The sequence below is a fragment of the Haliaeetus leucocephalus genome, unplaced genomic scaffold (assembly GCF_000737465.1).
Source record: "Haliaeetus leucocephalus isolate CR32 unplaced genomic scaffold, Haliaeetus_leucocephalus-4.0 Scaffold240, whole genome shotgun sequence".
Taxonomy (NCBI): Eukaryota; Metazoa; Chordata; class Aves; order Accipitriformes; family Accipitridae; genus Haliaeetus; species Haliaeetus leucocephalus.
This window is the reverse complement of record NW_010972676.1, coordinates 6,026,032-6,043,279: the sequence shown is the minus strand read 5'-3', so window position 1 is coordinate 6,043,279 and position 17,248 is coordinate 6,026,032. Positions and strand designations below refer to the sequence as shown.

The window sequence follows — 17,248 nt, the reverse complement described above, 5'->3', positions numbered from 1 at the left end:
ATAGGCATAGTGCACTGAGCACACCCACGGGGTTGCTGGAACAGCTCCTTGTCTTATGTGCTGGTTAACGCCTCACGCAGCTGAAGACCTGGGATTCCAGGCATGCCCTGGTGTTAAATCATGATCATCTAGTTCTTTGGTTTTCACTTCTATAGGAGCAGAGCAGTTTGAAACAGTAAGTGAAAGGGCTGTATTTTACCAGGGGATATCCATGTGTGGCTTTTCATGAAAGCTATTGGAAACGCTTCCAGATTTTTGGAGTTCAGCTGTATATTTATGTGGAAAGCATGTGTGTGTGTGTGTGTCTGTGAGTGACAGAAGGCTAGGATATTTCTTTTGTAACATTTTAATATATTCCAAATTAATTTTGGAGAGATGACTCACATTTATTTAAATCTTAATTTCTCCCTTACAAGGCAAAACCAAAGTATGTCCATAACTAAGCCAGCACTCATCCCTTCCCCACACCCCCTTGATTCCAGCTCTTCTTCACTGATCTCCTCCTTTTCAGCTGTGAGTTTTGCTGGGTGGTGGTTAAGGAGGTCTGGGCATAGCCAGGAGCAGCTGCTTTTGCTTAGTAGGAAAGCAGTGAGGTCCGTATATCCCTTGCCAAACACTGACTGGGGATGGAGATCTAACTGTATTGTGAAACCTGCTGAAGTGGGTAGAAACATACTTTTTATAATATAGTTTACACTAGGAGATATAATGCTTGACTATTTTGATAGGAAAAATGTCTTTTTACAGCAATAAAACTATTGTTTAGAAGGTACACCCTAAATAACATTATACCAGCAAAAGTTTCTCACAAAGCCCTGGTCCTGGTGAGTGATATCCTGACCAAATTGAAATCAAATTAGTAGTCAACTGGTTGAATTTATATAGGCATGTGCAGTGAGTGAAGTATGAGGAGAGAGCAAAACACTTCCAGATGGGGGAATTGTGAGCAAATGATATGTGTGTTTGCTTGTATTGCAAAATATACCCCTGCAAGCTTAGCCCTTTTTTGTCAAGTCTTGGGCCTATTTCTGGCACCCTTCCCCATTCCTGTCTTCGGAGGTCAGTCAAAGTTGAAGTCCCTGATCTTGGTCTTTTACCCTGAAAATATGAAGAGAGAAGAAGAAAAGACAAGGGCCATGGTGCTAGCCTCAGTCTTCATCTCTGCAGCACTCCAGGAGGACTTGCCATGCAGAGGCAAGCCAACACCACAATCCCACGGACACCTGGTCTTGGAAAACAGGCCTGTCTCTGGAGGTCCCATTTCATAGCTTTGAATTTTCCTGTAGCTTGAGGGGTTCTTTTTCTGTGATCCGTGGTGAAGGAAGACACAGAGGTTATTTTGATCTGGCTTGTGGGGCAGCTTTGCTCCCCCACTCACTGCTGTGCTTGCTAATATCCCCTCTTCGAGGTCTGCCTGAGCAGTGTTTGAACGTTGGTACGATGGTGGTACCTGCACAGGCACAAAATGCAGCCCGGTGTGCGTGGTGCGCCTCTGCGTTGCGCAAGGAGTGGGGTGCAAGGGGCTCCTGGGGGGCTGTTCGTTTGCCATGTTCCTCATTCTGAGTAGCCTTCTGCCCATGCACTTGAGGCAAGTGACAGAAGGTATTTAGAGGGCCTCTGCTGAAGGAAGCCGCTCCGGAAGAAGCACCCCATTTGTTTGCCTTTCCTGACAAGACGTGGAGACAGAAGGGAGCGTAAACATCAAAGGTTCTTTCAGACAGATTCAGACTCTAATCAGTTCTTACCAGTTGGTTAAACCAGGTGACAAACCCAATTCCCCTGTGCTGACAGCCATAATAATCAGTCACCTTCTTTGTTCATTATGCTCTCTTTAACCCTGGTATTCTCATTCAGCCCTGCATATAGTAATCGCTCAGTGTGACGGTGCACTAATGAAGAAGTAAAACACAGTATCTGAGATCCATTCTTCTAGCAAAAAGATAGACTCTGCTCCACTGGCTTGTAAAATCAGGTTTCTGTTCACTTGGAGAACTATTAGACCAGGTGAATAAAAGTAACATTGGGTAATATGGAGAGAACACCTGGAATGGACTGCAGATTGATCCTTTCTTTATTATTTCTAAACACTCTTTAAGATGAAGAACTTCAGCCTTCTTAGGATGGGTTTCTGTAAAGCTTTGACCCTTGGCTATTGATTTCCTTTAGTAATAAACTGGCTGGCCTCATCACTTATCTCACCTTCTAGGTTGGGGGAGGAAGACCGTTATGACTTTCCATTAGCCTGATTGTGCTAGTGGATGAGAGGGAATCAGAGAATTTCCCTTCCCTTCCCTTTCCTTTCTCGCAGTTCCCATGGTAAGTAATAAAAGCAACACCTACTTCCTGATGTGCTGGTCAGGAGAGGTGCTCCAGAATTTTCTCATTCTATAACAGCACTCTCTGACATCTCCATCCACTGTCGAGTTTTAAAAACTGTGCCTAACCTTCAGGTAAGCCAGGCATCCAGTCTAAACAAATAACTCAAACTCTGATTTTAGTGTTCTGCTCTGTTGTAGCTCTGCTAGAGTGAGTTGTTATGTCTGGCCTAAAGCTTGTGCAAGTAAGAGCAGAATGTGGTGGGATGTGAGCGTAGGAGATGGTGGAGTGGGCTGTGTTGGAAGGCCAGGCAGAGACACCGTGACACACACGTGCTTACTGATGCTTGCCTCATGGGGATAATCATCCACGTGTCTTGTCGCCACTGAGGAGCAGAGCCGCCCTGGATCTGCTGCTTTGACCTAACAGGAATTTAGACTTTCAACTCTGAAGCACAGTGGCCTTGTCAGCTGTGTGCTTGGGCATGGAGATGGTATGATTGACCTGTAATACACTTGACCACAAACTGTGGAAAACGTGGATGCCTTTCCCTTTTGGAAGCATTGCAAAAGTAACGTTAAGGCAACTAGTCAGACCTTTGTTATATTTCAGTATTTGCTGAGAGGATGGGCCTTCCATAAGGTTAGCAATCTAATGGAGAATAAATTGCCTTACCAACACACAAATCCATGAGGCTGGAAAACAATGTCTCAGTCATGGTCCTCATCTCTGAATTTCCTTCTCCTTATGGAGATATTCTGTGAAATGCAGCCTGGTACAGGCAGGTGCAGTTCCCACCCAAGTTAATGGGCGTTGGTCCTGCGTCCCCACCGTTAATGAGTTGGGTTCTCTAACTGTTTCTTAACAAACAATGCTCACATTATGAGTGAGAATGGGATGGTTTTGTATTGTTTATATTGTCTGTTCAATTCAGATTATTAATGATTTTTAATTGGGAGCCCTGTACAAAAGAGAGATTACCAGCATAGACTGTCCAGCTTGAAATCTGTCTCAGTAAATGACCCTGAATAATTTAGTCCGTTGTGCCACCCAAACAGTAACTGATTGATTGATATTTTGGCGTGGCCTGAAATATTTCTAAAACGGTTGCATTTAGGACAGTTTATACCGGAGAAGCTTAGAGATAATGAGAGCAAATTTAGTGAGATGCAAGAGAAAAGTGCCTACTTTAAAAGGGCTTTCTCCAGTTTAGGTTATCAAGAAATCGAAAAGCCTAACTTCAAACAGCAAACATCACTTACTTGTCTTTACATTCGCCTCTTCTAATTGAATTTAGTGCACTGCTGTATTTCCTCCAGAAAGTATATTGTTTTTAAATTACCATTTCAGTGCTATTACTCAAGGCTCCTGCTTCTAATGCTTTCTGACAGTTATCAGCATAATGAACCATAATGAAATGATGAGCAATCTACAGTGGAAACTCAATGTGGATTCCACTAGAGCTGTGTGACTGTGGTGTTAAAATTTGAAGGCACATTAAAAAACACTGTCCTTATTTGTTTCCAAGGTCAAGGCTTTTAAAAAGGTCTGAAAGGTCCAAACACTTCAATTTTGTAAATGTTGCAGTCCAATATATGCCCTTAGTGCAATCTTGTGTTGCATTTAATATATCTCAGAGATAAATATTTGACCTGCATTTTTAACAAAGAGTGAATTTACCTACCTAATAACTGTGCTTGCAAATGAGTAATTACACAGGAGCTGATTATTTGAGCATATGTTTATTATGATTGCTTAGACTTCTAAATAAACAAATGTGCTCTTTTTTTCCTTCAGCTTAACTTGTGCTCTTCTAAATTTCCAGACGGACGCTGATTATCACTTTTCTAGCTTTTAGAAGAATAAGAAAGTAGGGTACAACGTGCGGTCATGCTGGCTAGTATGTTGTAGGTAACTTTGCACTGGCTTTGCCATGCTTCCTTCCCAGGGTTTGCACACTTGTTCTGGCACTACTTCAGCCTCTGATCTTCAGAAGTTAAATTTATGACATAATAATTCTTCCACTTCTTTATATGTGTCCATACTTTAAATAAATTATTTTGTTCTGAAAACATCCTATAAGGTTGTTCATTATGTAAACAGTACATCAGAATCCTTTTAAGGTGCAGTATGGCAGTTGCAAGAGCAGAGGGAACAGTGGGTAGGCAGTATGGAGAGAATGATTTTTCTTTTCCTCATAGGCTGGGAAAATAGACTATCCATCGCTGCCAGACCGAGAGAAAGGGATTGTGAGTGATGAGAATCTCAAAGGAGAAGGCTGTCTCCCCTCGTCTATGGTGACAGGCTGAAGGAATTGAGAAAATGTTGAATAAGAAGGGGAGTGGTTATGGCTTGAAGAGAAGAGACGGGAGTAATTTGACAATGTGTGTTCATAATCAGTAGACTTAAAAACACGGCTCCTTTAAATACAGCAACTGTTTATTAGCTGTCTTCTGATTTTCTGGCCAGAGCCTTAAATTAACAGAGACATTTACTCAATTAAGTGGGAGCTTTGATTTGGTTAGTCAGGACCCAGTTCTGTAGAGTTGTTGAAGTAAATTAGAGGGCTAACAGAATAAGAAATTCAGCAGTTGGGCCAATGACAGAACAACTTATTTTTCTGGTTGGATTTCTTTTCTGTCAGACTGTCAGATAACTTTCTGGTATCCACAGTGGAATAATTCTTTTTATCTCGAAAGAGTGAGTGAACACAGGTGATATTGTCTGCAGCACAGCGTATTAGAGTAGCTGCAGTAACGTGTCTCAGCATACATGGCAATGTGAAATGTTCTTATATGACGGTTTTTGGAAGAGAAACCCAGAGCCCACAGGCATGGCACCTGCAAGCATCAGTTTTCCCACACCTCTGCCAGTGGTAGCTGGACCCCTTCTCTTAACTGCCTTAGCCTGGAGAGAAGAGGAAGTATCGATTGGGTTGTTCTCCAGGTGAAATGAACAAAGCCTTTTGTGAAGCTGGTAACCAGGGTTCTTTTGGCAAGTAAATAGGAAATCGTACGTGCCAGTAAAATGAGCATTTTTATCATTGGCGCTGGTCCAACATCCCTAGCTTGGCAGAACTCCCACTAAAGTCAAAGGAGTCTTGCCCAAGTAAATAAATTAAGAATTGTTTACCAAATCAGTTGCCTTATTAAAACCCACTTGTAATGCTAACTGTGCACAGAAAGGACAAGGAAGGTGGAAATAGAGCAGATGACTGATATTTCAAGTGGCTGCTGCATCCTACAGACTGTTGACTTCGGTCTCACCAGTTGTAAAAACACATAATCTATAATGATAAATGGTCAGGAATAGCCAGGCAGACAAGAAGTGAGGGTTGTCCAAACTATCAGTGCTTGTGTAAATTAGTGCACAGCAGCAGGAGACCTGTCCACAACTGCCAAAAGAAGCAATTAGTGGCAGCAACATACACAACTGTCACAGGAAAGTGTGGGCTTTATTTCTAAGCCTCAACTTACGCAGCCCAGGTGTTTACTCTGTTATAACTTGTCTTTCAGATGGTTAAAGATCAACAAAAAAGGCTTATCTGAAGGGCTTCACGGCTCACATGCTGAAACGTTATTGACAGCTCCACAGTTGTACAGGTTTAATGAAGCTTTATGAGACAGAAAGAGGAGGCCAAAGTGCTTTTTCTTGAAGGCTGTGCCTGGCACCGCTTTTATTGAGGGAATTTAAAGAGTTTAAAGACATTGATTATTTAATAATTACTTTCTTTGCGTCCAGTCTGGAAATAGTAAACTCTGTGGTTTCACACTCAGCTCTGCCTCCAGGGAGATGAATTTTAGGATCATGATCAAGTTAAAGAGTATTGATTAGAACTGTTAAAGGCTGTCCGTACTGTGACGGCATCGTGAGGCCTTATTGAGAGAGTAGCAGTATGGTCACATTGGTGAGGCTGGCAACACAACTAAAAGCCTTAGCAGAGTCGTACTGCCTCTTAGGGCCTGAGCTAGCCCCTTCAAAGGTACTTGATGTACTTCCAGTGACATTTCATTGCTCTCTGTAGATATGCTCCAAAGATCTTTGGAGTTGTTCATTGTACGGATCTTCTCTATTTTACACCTTTTTATTTGTTCTCTTTATTCTTGCTGTGTCGTACACAAAAGCTGGCTTTCAGCGCTTGTATAGCAGAAGATGTGCTAAACTTTTCACCGCTTCTGATAGTGCATTTCTAGTTAGGTTTTCTTGCTATTAGACAGTTGGATGCTTACTCCCAGGTGCCTGCTGCTCCTGCAACTTATCAAAGACTTAACTGCTCCTCTGTAGTATAGCCAAGGCCGAGTTGCTGATTCAAAACAGGCCAGTTCATACTAGGCTCCTTTTAAATGACAGTGAGTCATAGCAACCTTCCCTGTTGTATGAATCTTGTTTATTATGTAGCAAATTAGCTCAAGATTTCTGAATACCCTGAGTTCCTTTTGAAATCACCAGAGATGAAGAGGGTCAGCATCTCTGGAGCAGGCTCATGAAGAGGATCCTTTTGTCAGTCCCAGTCCAAAGCCCATTGAAGCCTGCTGGTCTGCCTGATTGACTTTGTTTAACAAACACCCATAGTTGGCACTCTGCTGCATTTAACAGTATGTTTATAGGGTTTTCTCAGTTTGAGGGTGAAGTTAGAAAGGTTTGAACAGCAGCAGGTTATTATATTATTTTTATTGTTTGTTAGAATAATTTTTAATCCTTATCAAGCTAAGGTCTACTTTTTCTGCCTCAAAAAGGAGGTGATATTTTCCTCAAGGAGAGTGTGGGAATGGTTAAAGAAGATAAAAGTCTTTTCTACATGCTTGAGGTTTTCTGATGTCTGGTGGGAATTGCCAATGAAGCTTCCTTCTGATTTCATACTGTCAGGCGAACGCAGACTGAATGCAGGGTGACAGCCCACTTGAAAATAATTATCCATTGCCCTGGCTGCAGAGACATCCGTTTTCTGATAGAGAAATGTGGTTTTACACACGTGCACACACAGACTGAGTAAATTTTTTTTTTAATCATTCTCTCCTTCCAGGGCTCAAAAGCTTCATCCTGCTTGTTACTTAGTCACATACATATCTTTTGAAAGCATCTTTCTTTTTAAAGGAGGGTACATTTTAAATGCACTGGTCTGGTGACTGACAGGATGCTCATAATGAAGGCTTGCCTTCTGGAGGGTATATATTTGAAATATCTCCATTAGCACTTCCAGGGATAGTGTGGGTTTCAGCTTGCATTTTTAATAGATGTCCTCCCACAGATACATCTTTCAAAGTAATAAGTATTAACCATACCATAGGTTAGTAGTAAACAGGTGTGGTTAAAGTCCAAATACTGATACTATCAGTTTAGTCCTTAACGGGTAATGTTGCTGCCAAAATAATTCACTACCACTGTTAATGGCTGAGGACTAAGCTGGCACAAAAAAAGAAGCTCCTGGTAAGGAGCCTGCTGCCAGGGGACACGCTAAGACAGGGGAGTGCAGGCAGGTGGCTCTGTGTGGCTAGAGAGAGCTTTATTTTGGGTGCCATCAGAGTGGGTTTCTCCTAAGTGTTAAATTCACTTTAAAGGCATTAATTGTCAGAACCCTGTGCTGAGGTGCTTTCTGGTTTGTTTTGTGATGTTTTTGTTTTTCAACCTAAGAAAATAGTGTATAATTGCTACTCAGGTCTGATAAAATTGACCAAACCAAAGCCCAGAACTTTATCTTCAGTGCTTTGTCCACAGGACCACTGAGAAAGGGAAAAAGAATTTTTTTTTTTTTTTTTCTACTTGCCTATAGCTTTGGTGAACAAAAGGTGTTTGCCCAAAATTTGGAGCTGCTAGTTGTCTAAAAGTGGGATTCTGGCATCCTGTCAACCTGGGGCAGCAGAGAGCCAAGCTGCAAGGTCCTCTATTTCTTGTCATTTTATGGGACAGCAAAGTTACTCGGGAGCTGTTTTGCTAGGAATCATTTCTTTCTCTTCTCCTTTCATTGTCCTTTAATCCACGCCTCCTAACCATACACTGTTGCTGAACTAAATTAACTGGTTTAGTGAAGACAGTATTCTTTATGTCAAACAAGTCTGTCTGGTCCAGTTGTAGAAAACTGTAATTGAATTTACTGCATACACCCACAGAGACTTTTAGAGAAGCACCTTGCTGGGCAGATCAGTAACAAAAAAGGAAGATGTAAAACCAGGGATATTAAAACATTTGTCATAACCATTAAATACAGTTCCCCAGCACAGTGCACTTACAGTTCTGCCCTCAGATCCCAGGGTTAGTTTCCAGAGGTATTTTTCAGTTGTGTAGATTGGTTGGGTTTACAGCTGTAGGGAGGAAGGGTGGGCTGACTTGGTTGGAATCTATCTGCATGCCTGACAAATTGTGCCTGTCTGCCTGTCTCTCTGGAGTCCCTCCATGTCTGGGAGCCCACTGCAGCATGCCCTTTGACATGGGTTTGTGGTATATGGAGTTTGTCAAGGGAGAGATGCTCTCCTTTGGGCTCGTGGCTTGGTGGCGGTGCTGAACTTGCAGTCCTGGTGCAGCCTGGTTAGACCCTGTCCATGGGCATGCCAAGGGTCCTGGTGTCTGTCCTTTCCCTTTGGCATGCATGGAGGTCTGGGCGTGACCGATCCCTGAGGGCAGCAGGAATATTCACTCAGTTGCAGCTAATCATCTTTGTGCTATTTGCCTTTGAAATTGTTCATTGCATTCAGGATAGATTTTCTTTTTTCTTGGCAGAACAATTTTGCCACTTCCGCTAGGTTTAACCTCCTACAGTTGTACTATTATCCTGTGGTGGTGGGAAGAAAGGGGCTTTGGGATAACTTCCTCAGCAGGATTGCATCCAAACAACAGGCAAACTTTGAGCCAACAACCTCTGATGGTCCCTCAGTGTGTAGGGCAGCTGATTTAAATGCAAAATATTATTTTCCTTGCAAATAAACAGTTTACTGATGAAATGTCGTTATGCGCTGTGTTAGTCTGCAGCCTTCACTTCACAGCCATGGCCCCTTGCCATCTGCACCCCACAGGTGCTAGTTCAGTCCTGGATAGTGAGTTCATTACAGGGTCTTCACTGCAGAAGCTGTATGTGAGTCATTTCAGTCCTCGGACCAGACTGGATCCCTGGTGTGAATCGCAGAAGCTCCTTAACTATGCCTACAGAGACCTATGATCCACAGAGAGCTGGCACACGGAGACGTCCTGTGGTCTGGAAGACAGGAGGGAGCCTGTCAGGTGTTGATATGTGCCCTTGTCATGGTTTTCATCAAGCCTCTTACCGGACTTGCAGTGGCGTGCTGGAGGCTTCTGAGTGGAGAGGAACTTGAGTATTTTGTAGGAAGGGAAGGAGAGAAATATTGATGGATGAAAAGTTAAAATGCAGCCTGAGATTGTGGTAAGAGTGCTAAAATACATCAGTCCTTTTAGTATAAGTAATGCTCATGCTATTAACCCCTTAAAAGCTCTAGTTTTCCTGAATATTCATTTGGCATAGGATACAACATTGTCCTTAAGACAGACAGATCTGTCTATATGTGGGTGAAAGAGACAGAGAGATATAATGGCTATAGCTTATTGCAGCAAGAGAAAGCCAAACAACCTGCATTGCCCAATACATTTAAGTAAATCTAACAGGAGGGTTGAGGAAGATAGCAAGATTAGCTTGACAAAGATTATTTATTGCTAAACAGACTCTTCAGTGTTTCCCTCAGCCCTGACACACACAGTGAACTGCTCCACCCAGGGCCTTTCCATTTGCTTCATGGCTCAGTTGATTTTGATGGGTTTATCGTGAAGCAAGATTTATGGAGCCCCAGGAGGGAATAAAATTAAAAACTTCCGTTCCCTATGTTCCCACAGAGGAGTCCCCCGTGTCCCCTCATGGTGCTGGTAAATGGGCTGGGTGAGGGATCCAACTTTAAGGCCCCAAGATCAAACCATGTCCTCTTTGCAGTCCCCCAATGGGAGACATGGGAGCGGCTCTGCAGATCCATCTCTCAAGTTCTGTTGTTTTGGACAAGGAAAGTGAGAGCACTTGACTTCCTAACATCATGAAATGAACTTTAAAATTGTTTTACAAAATAAAAATGTATAGATTTTTTTTTTCTTCTGTAGGGACTGTGACATTTTTAAGCTCTTCTGGGCTGTGTGGCAGTATTAGCTCTATGCTTCCAGAGTGCTGAATGGCTTGTGCAATAGTATGCTTTCATCAGCAGGAGTTATAAGAAAAATGCTGTAAATCCTGGGGTTCAGGGCAAAATCACAGACATTGGCAGCAGTTTCAGTGGCACAGCTCCTTGTTTCCCCTCTCATCTGCCCCGTAGCTAGATTTTTCTGCTGGAGGACAGAGGGTTTGCGTGAGGGTGGCGGTCGGGCCAGCAGAACACTGTCCCTGCGGGATTCTGCTGGCTGGGGTTCATCTTGAAACAGCGCTGACGTTTCTAGCCTGCCACGGCCCTGAAAGGGTTTTCATCTCATCTATCGGCAGCGGCTCTGTTGTCAGAAACAAAGCAAATCCTGATCACTATTGAAGGAGCAGATACGCCCTGTGTTTCAACATCTGAAACCAGGCCCATCAATCTGAAACTATTCCCCACTCCCCGTGCCAACAGCTCCATTGATGACTATGCTCCAGAAAGAAAAGAAATTGCTTTTCCCTCACTGTAATGTCAGCCCACCATTTGGAGACTCCCCCGCATCTTCCTTTTCATGCTGGAGGTGGTGCACTCATCTCTGTGACCTGCAAGCATCTGCTTCCCTGGTTTTCCGCTTCATTGCGTCTCTGTTTAGACACTGCAATGCCCTGTCCCACATACTAATTACTGACTTTTTGCTTCTGAGGAGCTTGATTCATTCTGGCACATTTTCCCATGTGAAACTGGACCTAGAGCCTTGGAAAATATCTTAATGGACATCAGAGTAAGTCTGAGTTTAACCCCAAACTGGCTGCTGTATCTGAGCTAAAAGGCACCTCTTTCAGACCGTAACTGTGGCAGTATGAACCTTCCTCACGTGGAGTACTTTGCCTCACAAATATCTCCCTGAAATGAGGGCAGCCCTGCCAGAGCTGGGCGTTGCTCAGGGAGGGGAGGTGTTTGCACTGGCACCACCTTATCTCAGCTCTCCTGGCTGTGCTCCGAGTCGATGCTCTTGCTCGTGTGATTGCAGCAAGTGAACGCTCTGTAAGAAAATGCCTTTTTCTTGCTGTAAAGCTCTTGCCGCCTCCCACAGGAGCAGTTTCTGTACAGTGCTTGCTGCTGCCAGGTACTGAACGGCCCCTGGGAGGACGGACATCCTCAGCTCCCATCGGCTCTGGCAGCCGCTCTGGCGAGGTCAGACCTTCGCTGCACAGCGTGGGCTTAGGCTTGCAGTCTATCGAGGCTGCTGGTTTCCGCCAGAGGTTTTTATTTGTTCTCCTCCCTCCTTGACAGTGTGGAGGGATAAATGTTGTCACCTTGTGCACCTGCCTGCCCTGGAGAGCCCCGGTGTGAGGCAGTTTGGGGAATTTTGGGGTAGATGGGGTTTAGATCAGTTGCTGCTCAGCGGTTCCTGTGCTGCCGCTTGAGTTCATGATTTCAGGAGTGTCTTCCACCTCATTGCACTCGGAGTGCATTTTTGAAAAGGAGGCTCTTGTATTTGCAGGCTAAGCAGAGACTGCTTTCTCCTGCCCAGGGAAGCTGGCAAACCCAGCTTTTGCGGGAAGGAGAGCTGGTTATGGGGCAGAGGCACTGGGCTGAGGCTTGGGAGCCCAGATATGCAAGGCATGTCTTGTGTGCCCTTGTCTCACCACATCTCTCTCTACCTAAGTTTCCATGTGATGAACAGAGACTAAACCCAGTTTCTAAGCATTTTTTGACCAGGAAATATCTCTTACTGTGTTTGATGACTGATCTTTGAGTAAAACGGTTCTGTCCTTAGGAGTCCTAAACGTTGCTAGTGTATAAATAAAAGTCATGAGTGGCAGCCCAGTGGTGCAGCAGGCAGGAGGGCTCCTCGTCACAGGGGCTGGCCTGGGCTGTCTCTTCTCCTCACAGTAATTCTACCTGGCAGTTCCGATTTATCTCGGAGACTGTTTCAAAGGTTTGGCAGGAAGGGAGGATTTCCCTCTTTTCAAAATGAATATATTAATTTCGTGTTTCTCAAGTGAGCACAGAGAAACAGTCCTTGCTCAGCTACTCTTGCAGCAGAGGCCTTTCATTTAGGTACTGAAGAAAAGTAGATACATTTGACCTCTATGTAATTTAAGACTCTTTTCTTAACCTACCTGCATCTCCTAAAATAAAAGTCCTGTGCATCCTGGCGGCTTCAAGCACGGACCCAAGGATGTGATGCAGTCCTCAAAACCTTGTCTTCCATAGTGTGCTCAGGTCTCAAGCTCCCTTCTAGATGCACCTGATGAATCGAGGCAGCCAGAATTAATCTTCACCATAGTCATCTCTCAGTGGCTTAACCTCTTCGCTGCTACACTTGAGTCACTTTGTAATTTCAGCATAATTTCACCATAATGTATTTGGTTCCCATTTTAGCCTTTGACATATTAGAGATTATGATTGATTTGTTTATACACTTAATGCAACTATTGGTACTGGCTGAATTTTTTTCCAGTTCCATAACACTTGACAAGTTACAGGAATGGAAAACCTGGAATGAAACTTGCCAGGACTTTCTCTTTCCCTTCCTTTTCTGCCAGGAGATCTGGCTGAACTTTTTTTGAATTCCAACCATCAAATGTATTTTGATAAAATTTAAGAAGCTTTCACAAGCTTTCCTGTGTCTTGAATAAAAATTGAATTTGTGACTTTCTACAAAATTATTTCCAGTATTTTTCTGGTAATATTTGTATTTAAAGTTCTAACTATGAGTAATTATGAAGAGCTGCTATTTTTACTGTATTCCTGTTTGGATCATTACATTTTGCAAGCTTCGTTCTCACTCTGTTTCATTTCTACTCAATACATATGTATATATACCTTATGTCCTGTACCAAAGTATTGCATGAGTAGTCGGAGTGCCCTTGTGCTCTACCCCAGAATAGACTGTCTTTTGATGATTAAGGAAGCTTTCTGTGATGTATAAAATACCCATCTGTTTCATGGGGTTGCTCCAAATCATTCTTGTGAAATTTAAGGATACAAAAAGCATGTCTCACCTCGACTGCATTGAAATTAGATTAAGAGTCACAGGATTAGCTCTTCTGCATTTTCAGTGTGTTTATTGGTTTTGGGCCTGTGGGGATTTAAGCATATAAATAAGATTTCTGCCTGTGTGTTGGTTACAGAGCGAGGCAGGGCACTGCTGGAGGCAGTTTGCCCAGTCGGGCAGAACTGACCATTACAGTCCCAGTGGGTTGCTGGAGGTGCGGGGAGGAGCTGCCTCCTGTGGGCTCTACTCTACTTCTGCCACCCCTCTCCTGCCCAGGGAGGTCCTCCCCAGCCTGCTTTCGGCTCTGTCCCCAAATCCCATAGTCTCTGTGCTGGAACTAGCTGGGAGCTGTTTGGCAGCGTGTTTACGAATCTTAAAGTCTCCTGTCCCTGTGGTGCAAGAGCTGACCTTGCGTCTCTGATTTCAGTCTTATTTCCAAGCTTTTTGTATGGTCTCTTGTTCCTGACCAGTTTTCTTGTATTGGCTCATCTTTCAGCTGCTCCACATATTTTCCTCCCCAATTCTTTCACATTCTCCAGCACTCCTCTGTTGTAACCTTTACTCTCCCACCTTTAAAGCCTTAGTTCTGTGTCCGGCTTTCTACTCTAATCTCCTTCCTGCATCCCAAAGTGTCATGTCTAGCTCCCTGCTTGATGGGCTTCAGTGTTCACTGAATGCGATCTGACATAAACTTGTCCGGTAAATATTGCGCTTCCATTCTTAAGAAAAAAATACCGGGAGATCAACAATTTCAATGAGAGTCTGCCTGTAGGTAACGAGGGGACCTTAAAAGTCTCAAGTGAATCAGGATTTTGTGCATTTGATGCTTTGCTTGGGAGATCATGGAAAAATGAATGTAAAATATATAAATTTTAAGTTTTTCATAACAAGTATAAATAGTGAAAGTAAAAAAAACCCCACTCATTTAATTGCAATGCTGGGCTTTCAGGCTTATTTAAAGCTGGAAAATACTGTTAATTCATCAAATAAAGAGATCAGAGTTTGACTCACCAGTCAATTTTTCACCTTTATTAAGAACACAGAGAAGTAAAATTCTGTGTGGTCTCTGTTGTCCTTGACTTAACTGAGAGTTGCACATGCTCCCTATCACCCAGGACCCTAAGTCTGAAGATATTGTGTAAGGTTTTCCCAGTTACTAAAAACATGTGGACTTTCTCTTTCTAGGACCTCCATCTGCTCCCCAGAACCTGATTTCCAATGTCAATGAGACATCGGTGAACTTGGAGTGGAGCCCCCCGCAGAACAAAGGTGGTCGGGAAGACGTCTCCTACAGTGTGGTGTGCAAGAGGTGCGGTGCCAGCGACCTCAGCCGCTGCCGGTCCTGCGGCAGCGGTGTGCACTTCAGCCCCCAGCAGAATGGCTTGAAAACCACCAAAGTCTCCATTACTGACCTCCTGGCACACACTAACTACACCTTTGAAGTCTGGGCGGTGAATGGAGTGTCCAAGCAAAATCCCAGCCAGGACCAAGCAGTGTCAGTCACTGTGACAACTAACCAAGCAGGTAGGAACCTAAACACAAATTCTCTTCCTCTCTCTTCTGTCTGATTTTTAGGAAAGCTGTGATTTCCATTACATTTAGCATTAGCAAATGAATTCAAGGAGCCCTGAGATGTGGAACTGGGTCAAACCCTTATTTTCTGGTTATTTATATGGATAGCTTAAATTCTTAAGAGCTAGAAAAACAGAGGAGGGTTTGACTCCTGCAGCCGGGAGCAGAGCTCTGCTGCAGCATGCTGCGGGGACGCTGGGAGGCATTCTGCAGAAGCAGAACAGCACAGCTGCCCTGGGCGATGCGAGGGGAAGGAGCCAGGACCACCAGGGCCTCGGCCCTCCGTGGGGGAGACCCTGCCCATGGACACGAATATGCCCTTGGTGTTCACCAAGGGCAAAACATGCACTCGGGGAGCACGGGACTGTGCTTCTGCCCCCTTCCAAAATGGGCTGCATGAGATTCAAAATGAGGAATGAGTTGGTGCTCACTTGCCTGCCTGCTACTTCTCCTCTCCTGCAAAGTTAATTAGATTCTGTCCCATTGTTAAATAAATACCTCCTTAACCTGCTGCTAACAATGTTTCAATTGATCAGAGCTGACATTACTTTAGAAATCCTATATGAGCTTTCATCTTCATGCTGGCTGATTTTTTGCGTTTCACTCATCTAGGAGAGCGAAATGCTATTTCTGTTTATACCTGATTATTTCAGATACTCCAGGCAGTTCTACTTTTTTTTAGTCCCCTGTGCTCGACCTAGTAAAGGCTGCTGCCACAGATTGAAGTTTAGTTTTGGTGATCATATGTATGATTTTTTTCTTTACTTACATGAAAACATTTCTTGTTTGCAGCTAGCTAGGGTTGCAAGCACATGGTTGCAGTTGAATTTTTAATTTAATGCACAAAATTATATACATTTGAATATGATATTCTTCTATATGCAAATTAGATATCCAGACTGTCAGACTGGCTATAGGACCGTCAAACCTGTTATCTAATTGCACACAGCGCTGATTGCCTTCAAGTCCCACAGACACTGCAGGCATTCAGCACCTTAGAGTGTAGCTTACGGGTTTATCATTTATTGTTAGATTTATGGTATATGAGACAATATTAATATTGTGTATTTTGATAGTACTGGACTATATATATATAATTCTGTTTCCTAGTGGATGCGCATGAAAAACAGGTACACATAGTCTAAATCTACAAATTTTAGCAGTAGTCCAGAACACTTCAATATTAACAGTGAGAGATACGTTCAATTTTGCAGTGACAGTTACAAGCAAAATTGTCAGGTCCACACTGAAGCTTCTTTGAAAACCCGGTCCAGTGTTATTTGTTCTTTACGCATACAGTTGACAGCATCCCTTGTAAATTATGATTAAAAAATTCAAACTATTGCTTTGCCTAGTGAAAAGACGACTAATAGAGAACAGGGGCTATTACAGAATCGCGGGAGAATGCTGTCATACGCTATACGAAAAGAGAAGGTTGAGAACAGCAGCAGGGACAGTGTTTTTGTGCTATGAATGCCTAGCAAAGAGAGTATTTCTGACTTATTTTGGCATGTGTAAGGATTAGTAGATGCATATATGCATGAACAAGTGACTGGGATCCATCTACCGTGTGAAAATTCTACCATCTTATGCTTTAATATGCAAACCAAAATCTGATTGAATATGCAAATAAAAATTGATTTTGTTTATTATCCATGAGTAGCAGTTCTTCACATCAGGAAATTTGTATTTGTGCCAACATTTCCAATTTTGAAACATGCCCAGTCTATCAAATGCTTCAGAGGGCTGGAGAAAACTGTACTGGTACAAATGAAAATTAACTCCAAGGTGCTGGCGTTCTTCCATTCTTCATACGACTTTGTGTATTCTACTGCATAGAAGATCTAAACAGAAATGTGTAGCCTAAACCTACAGATCTCAACTGAGATAAATAGTCCTTACATATGCAAATAATGCCATTGATTTCAGTGAAACTGCTTGCTTGAGTAAAGGTTTATAAAGTTGGACCCTTGGGTTTTACAAGTACTGATCTGTTTAATCATTGTAAATGTGTGTCTGGGGTGCATTAAAATTCTTGTGCCACTCATTTTCTTTCACTATATTCCATAATAAAGAAATCATGTCATGATAGAGCACTGCCACAGACTTGGTTTTGACCTTGCATCTTTCTTACGCTAATGTAAAGCTACCTTGGTTTCTTTGCAGCAATTCCTAAATTCAGATTAGAGCCAAGCTCCTCTTTTAATAACACTCTTTCCCTGTTTTGCTAATAAAAATGAAA

General features: G+C 43.1%; 1 protein-coding gene across 1 annotated transcript in view; it reads left to right on the top strand.

The window, feature by feature from the left end:
- Positions 1 to 17,248, top strand: part of EPHA4 (EPH receptor A4) — a 104,894-nt gene that overhangs the window by 43,473 nt on the left and 44,173 nt on the right. Inside the window, exon 4 of the mRNA XM_010568269.1 lies at positions 14,620 to 14,958. Within this exon, the coding sequence (XP_010566571.1) occupies positions 14,620 to 14,958 (339 nt within the window). The remainder of the gene's footprint in view (positions 1 to 14,619; positions 14,959 to 17,248) is intronic.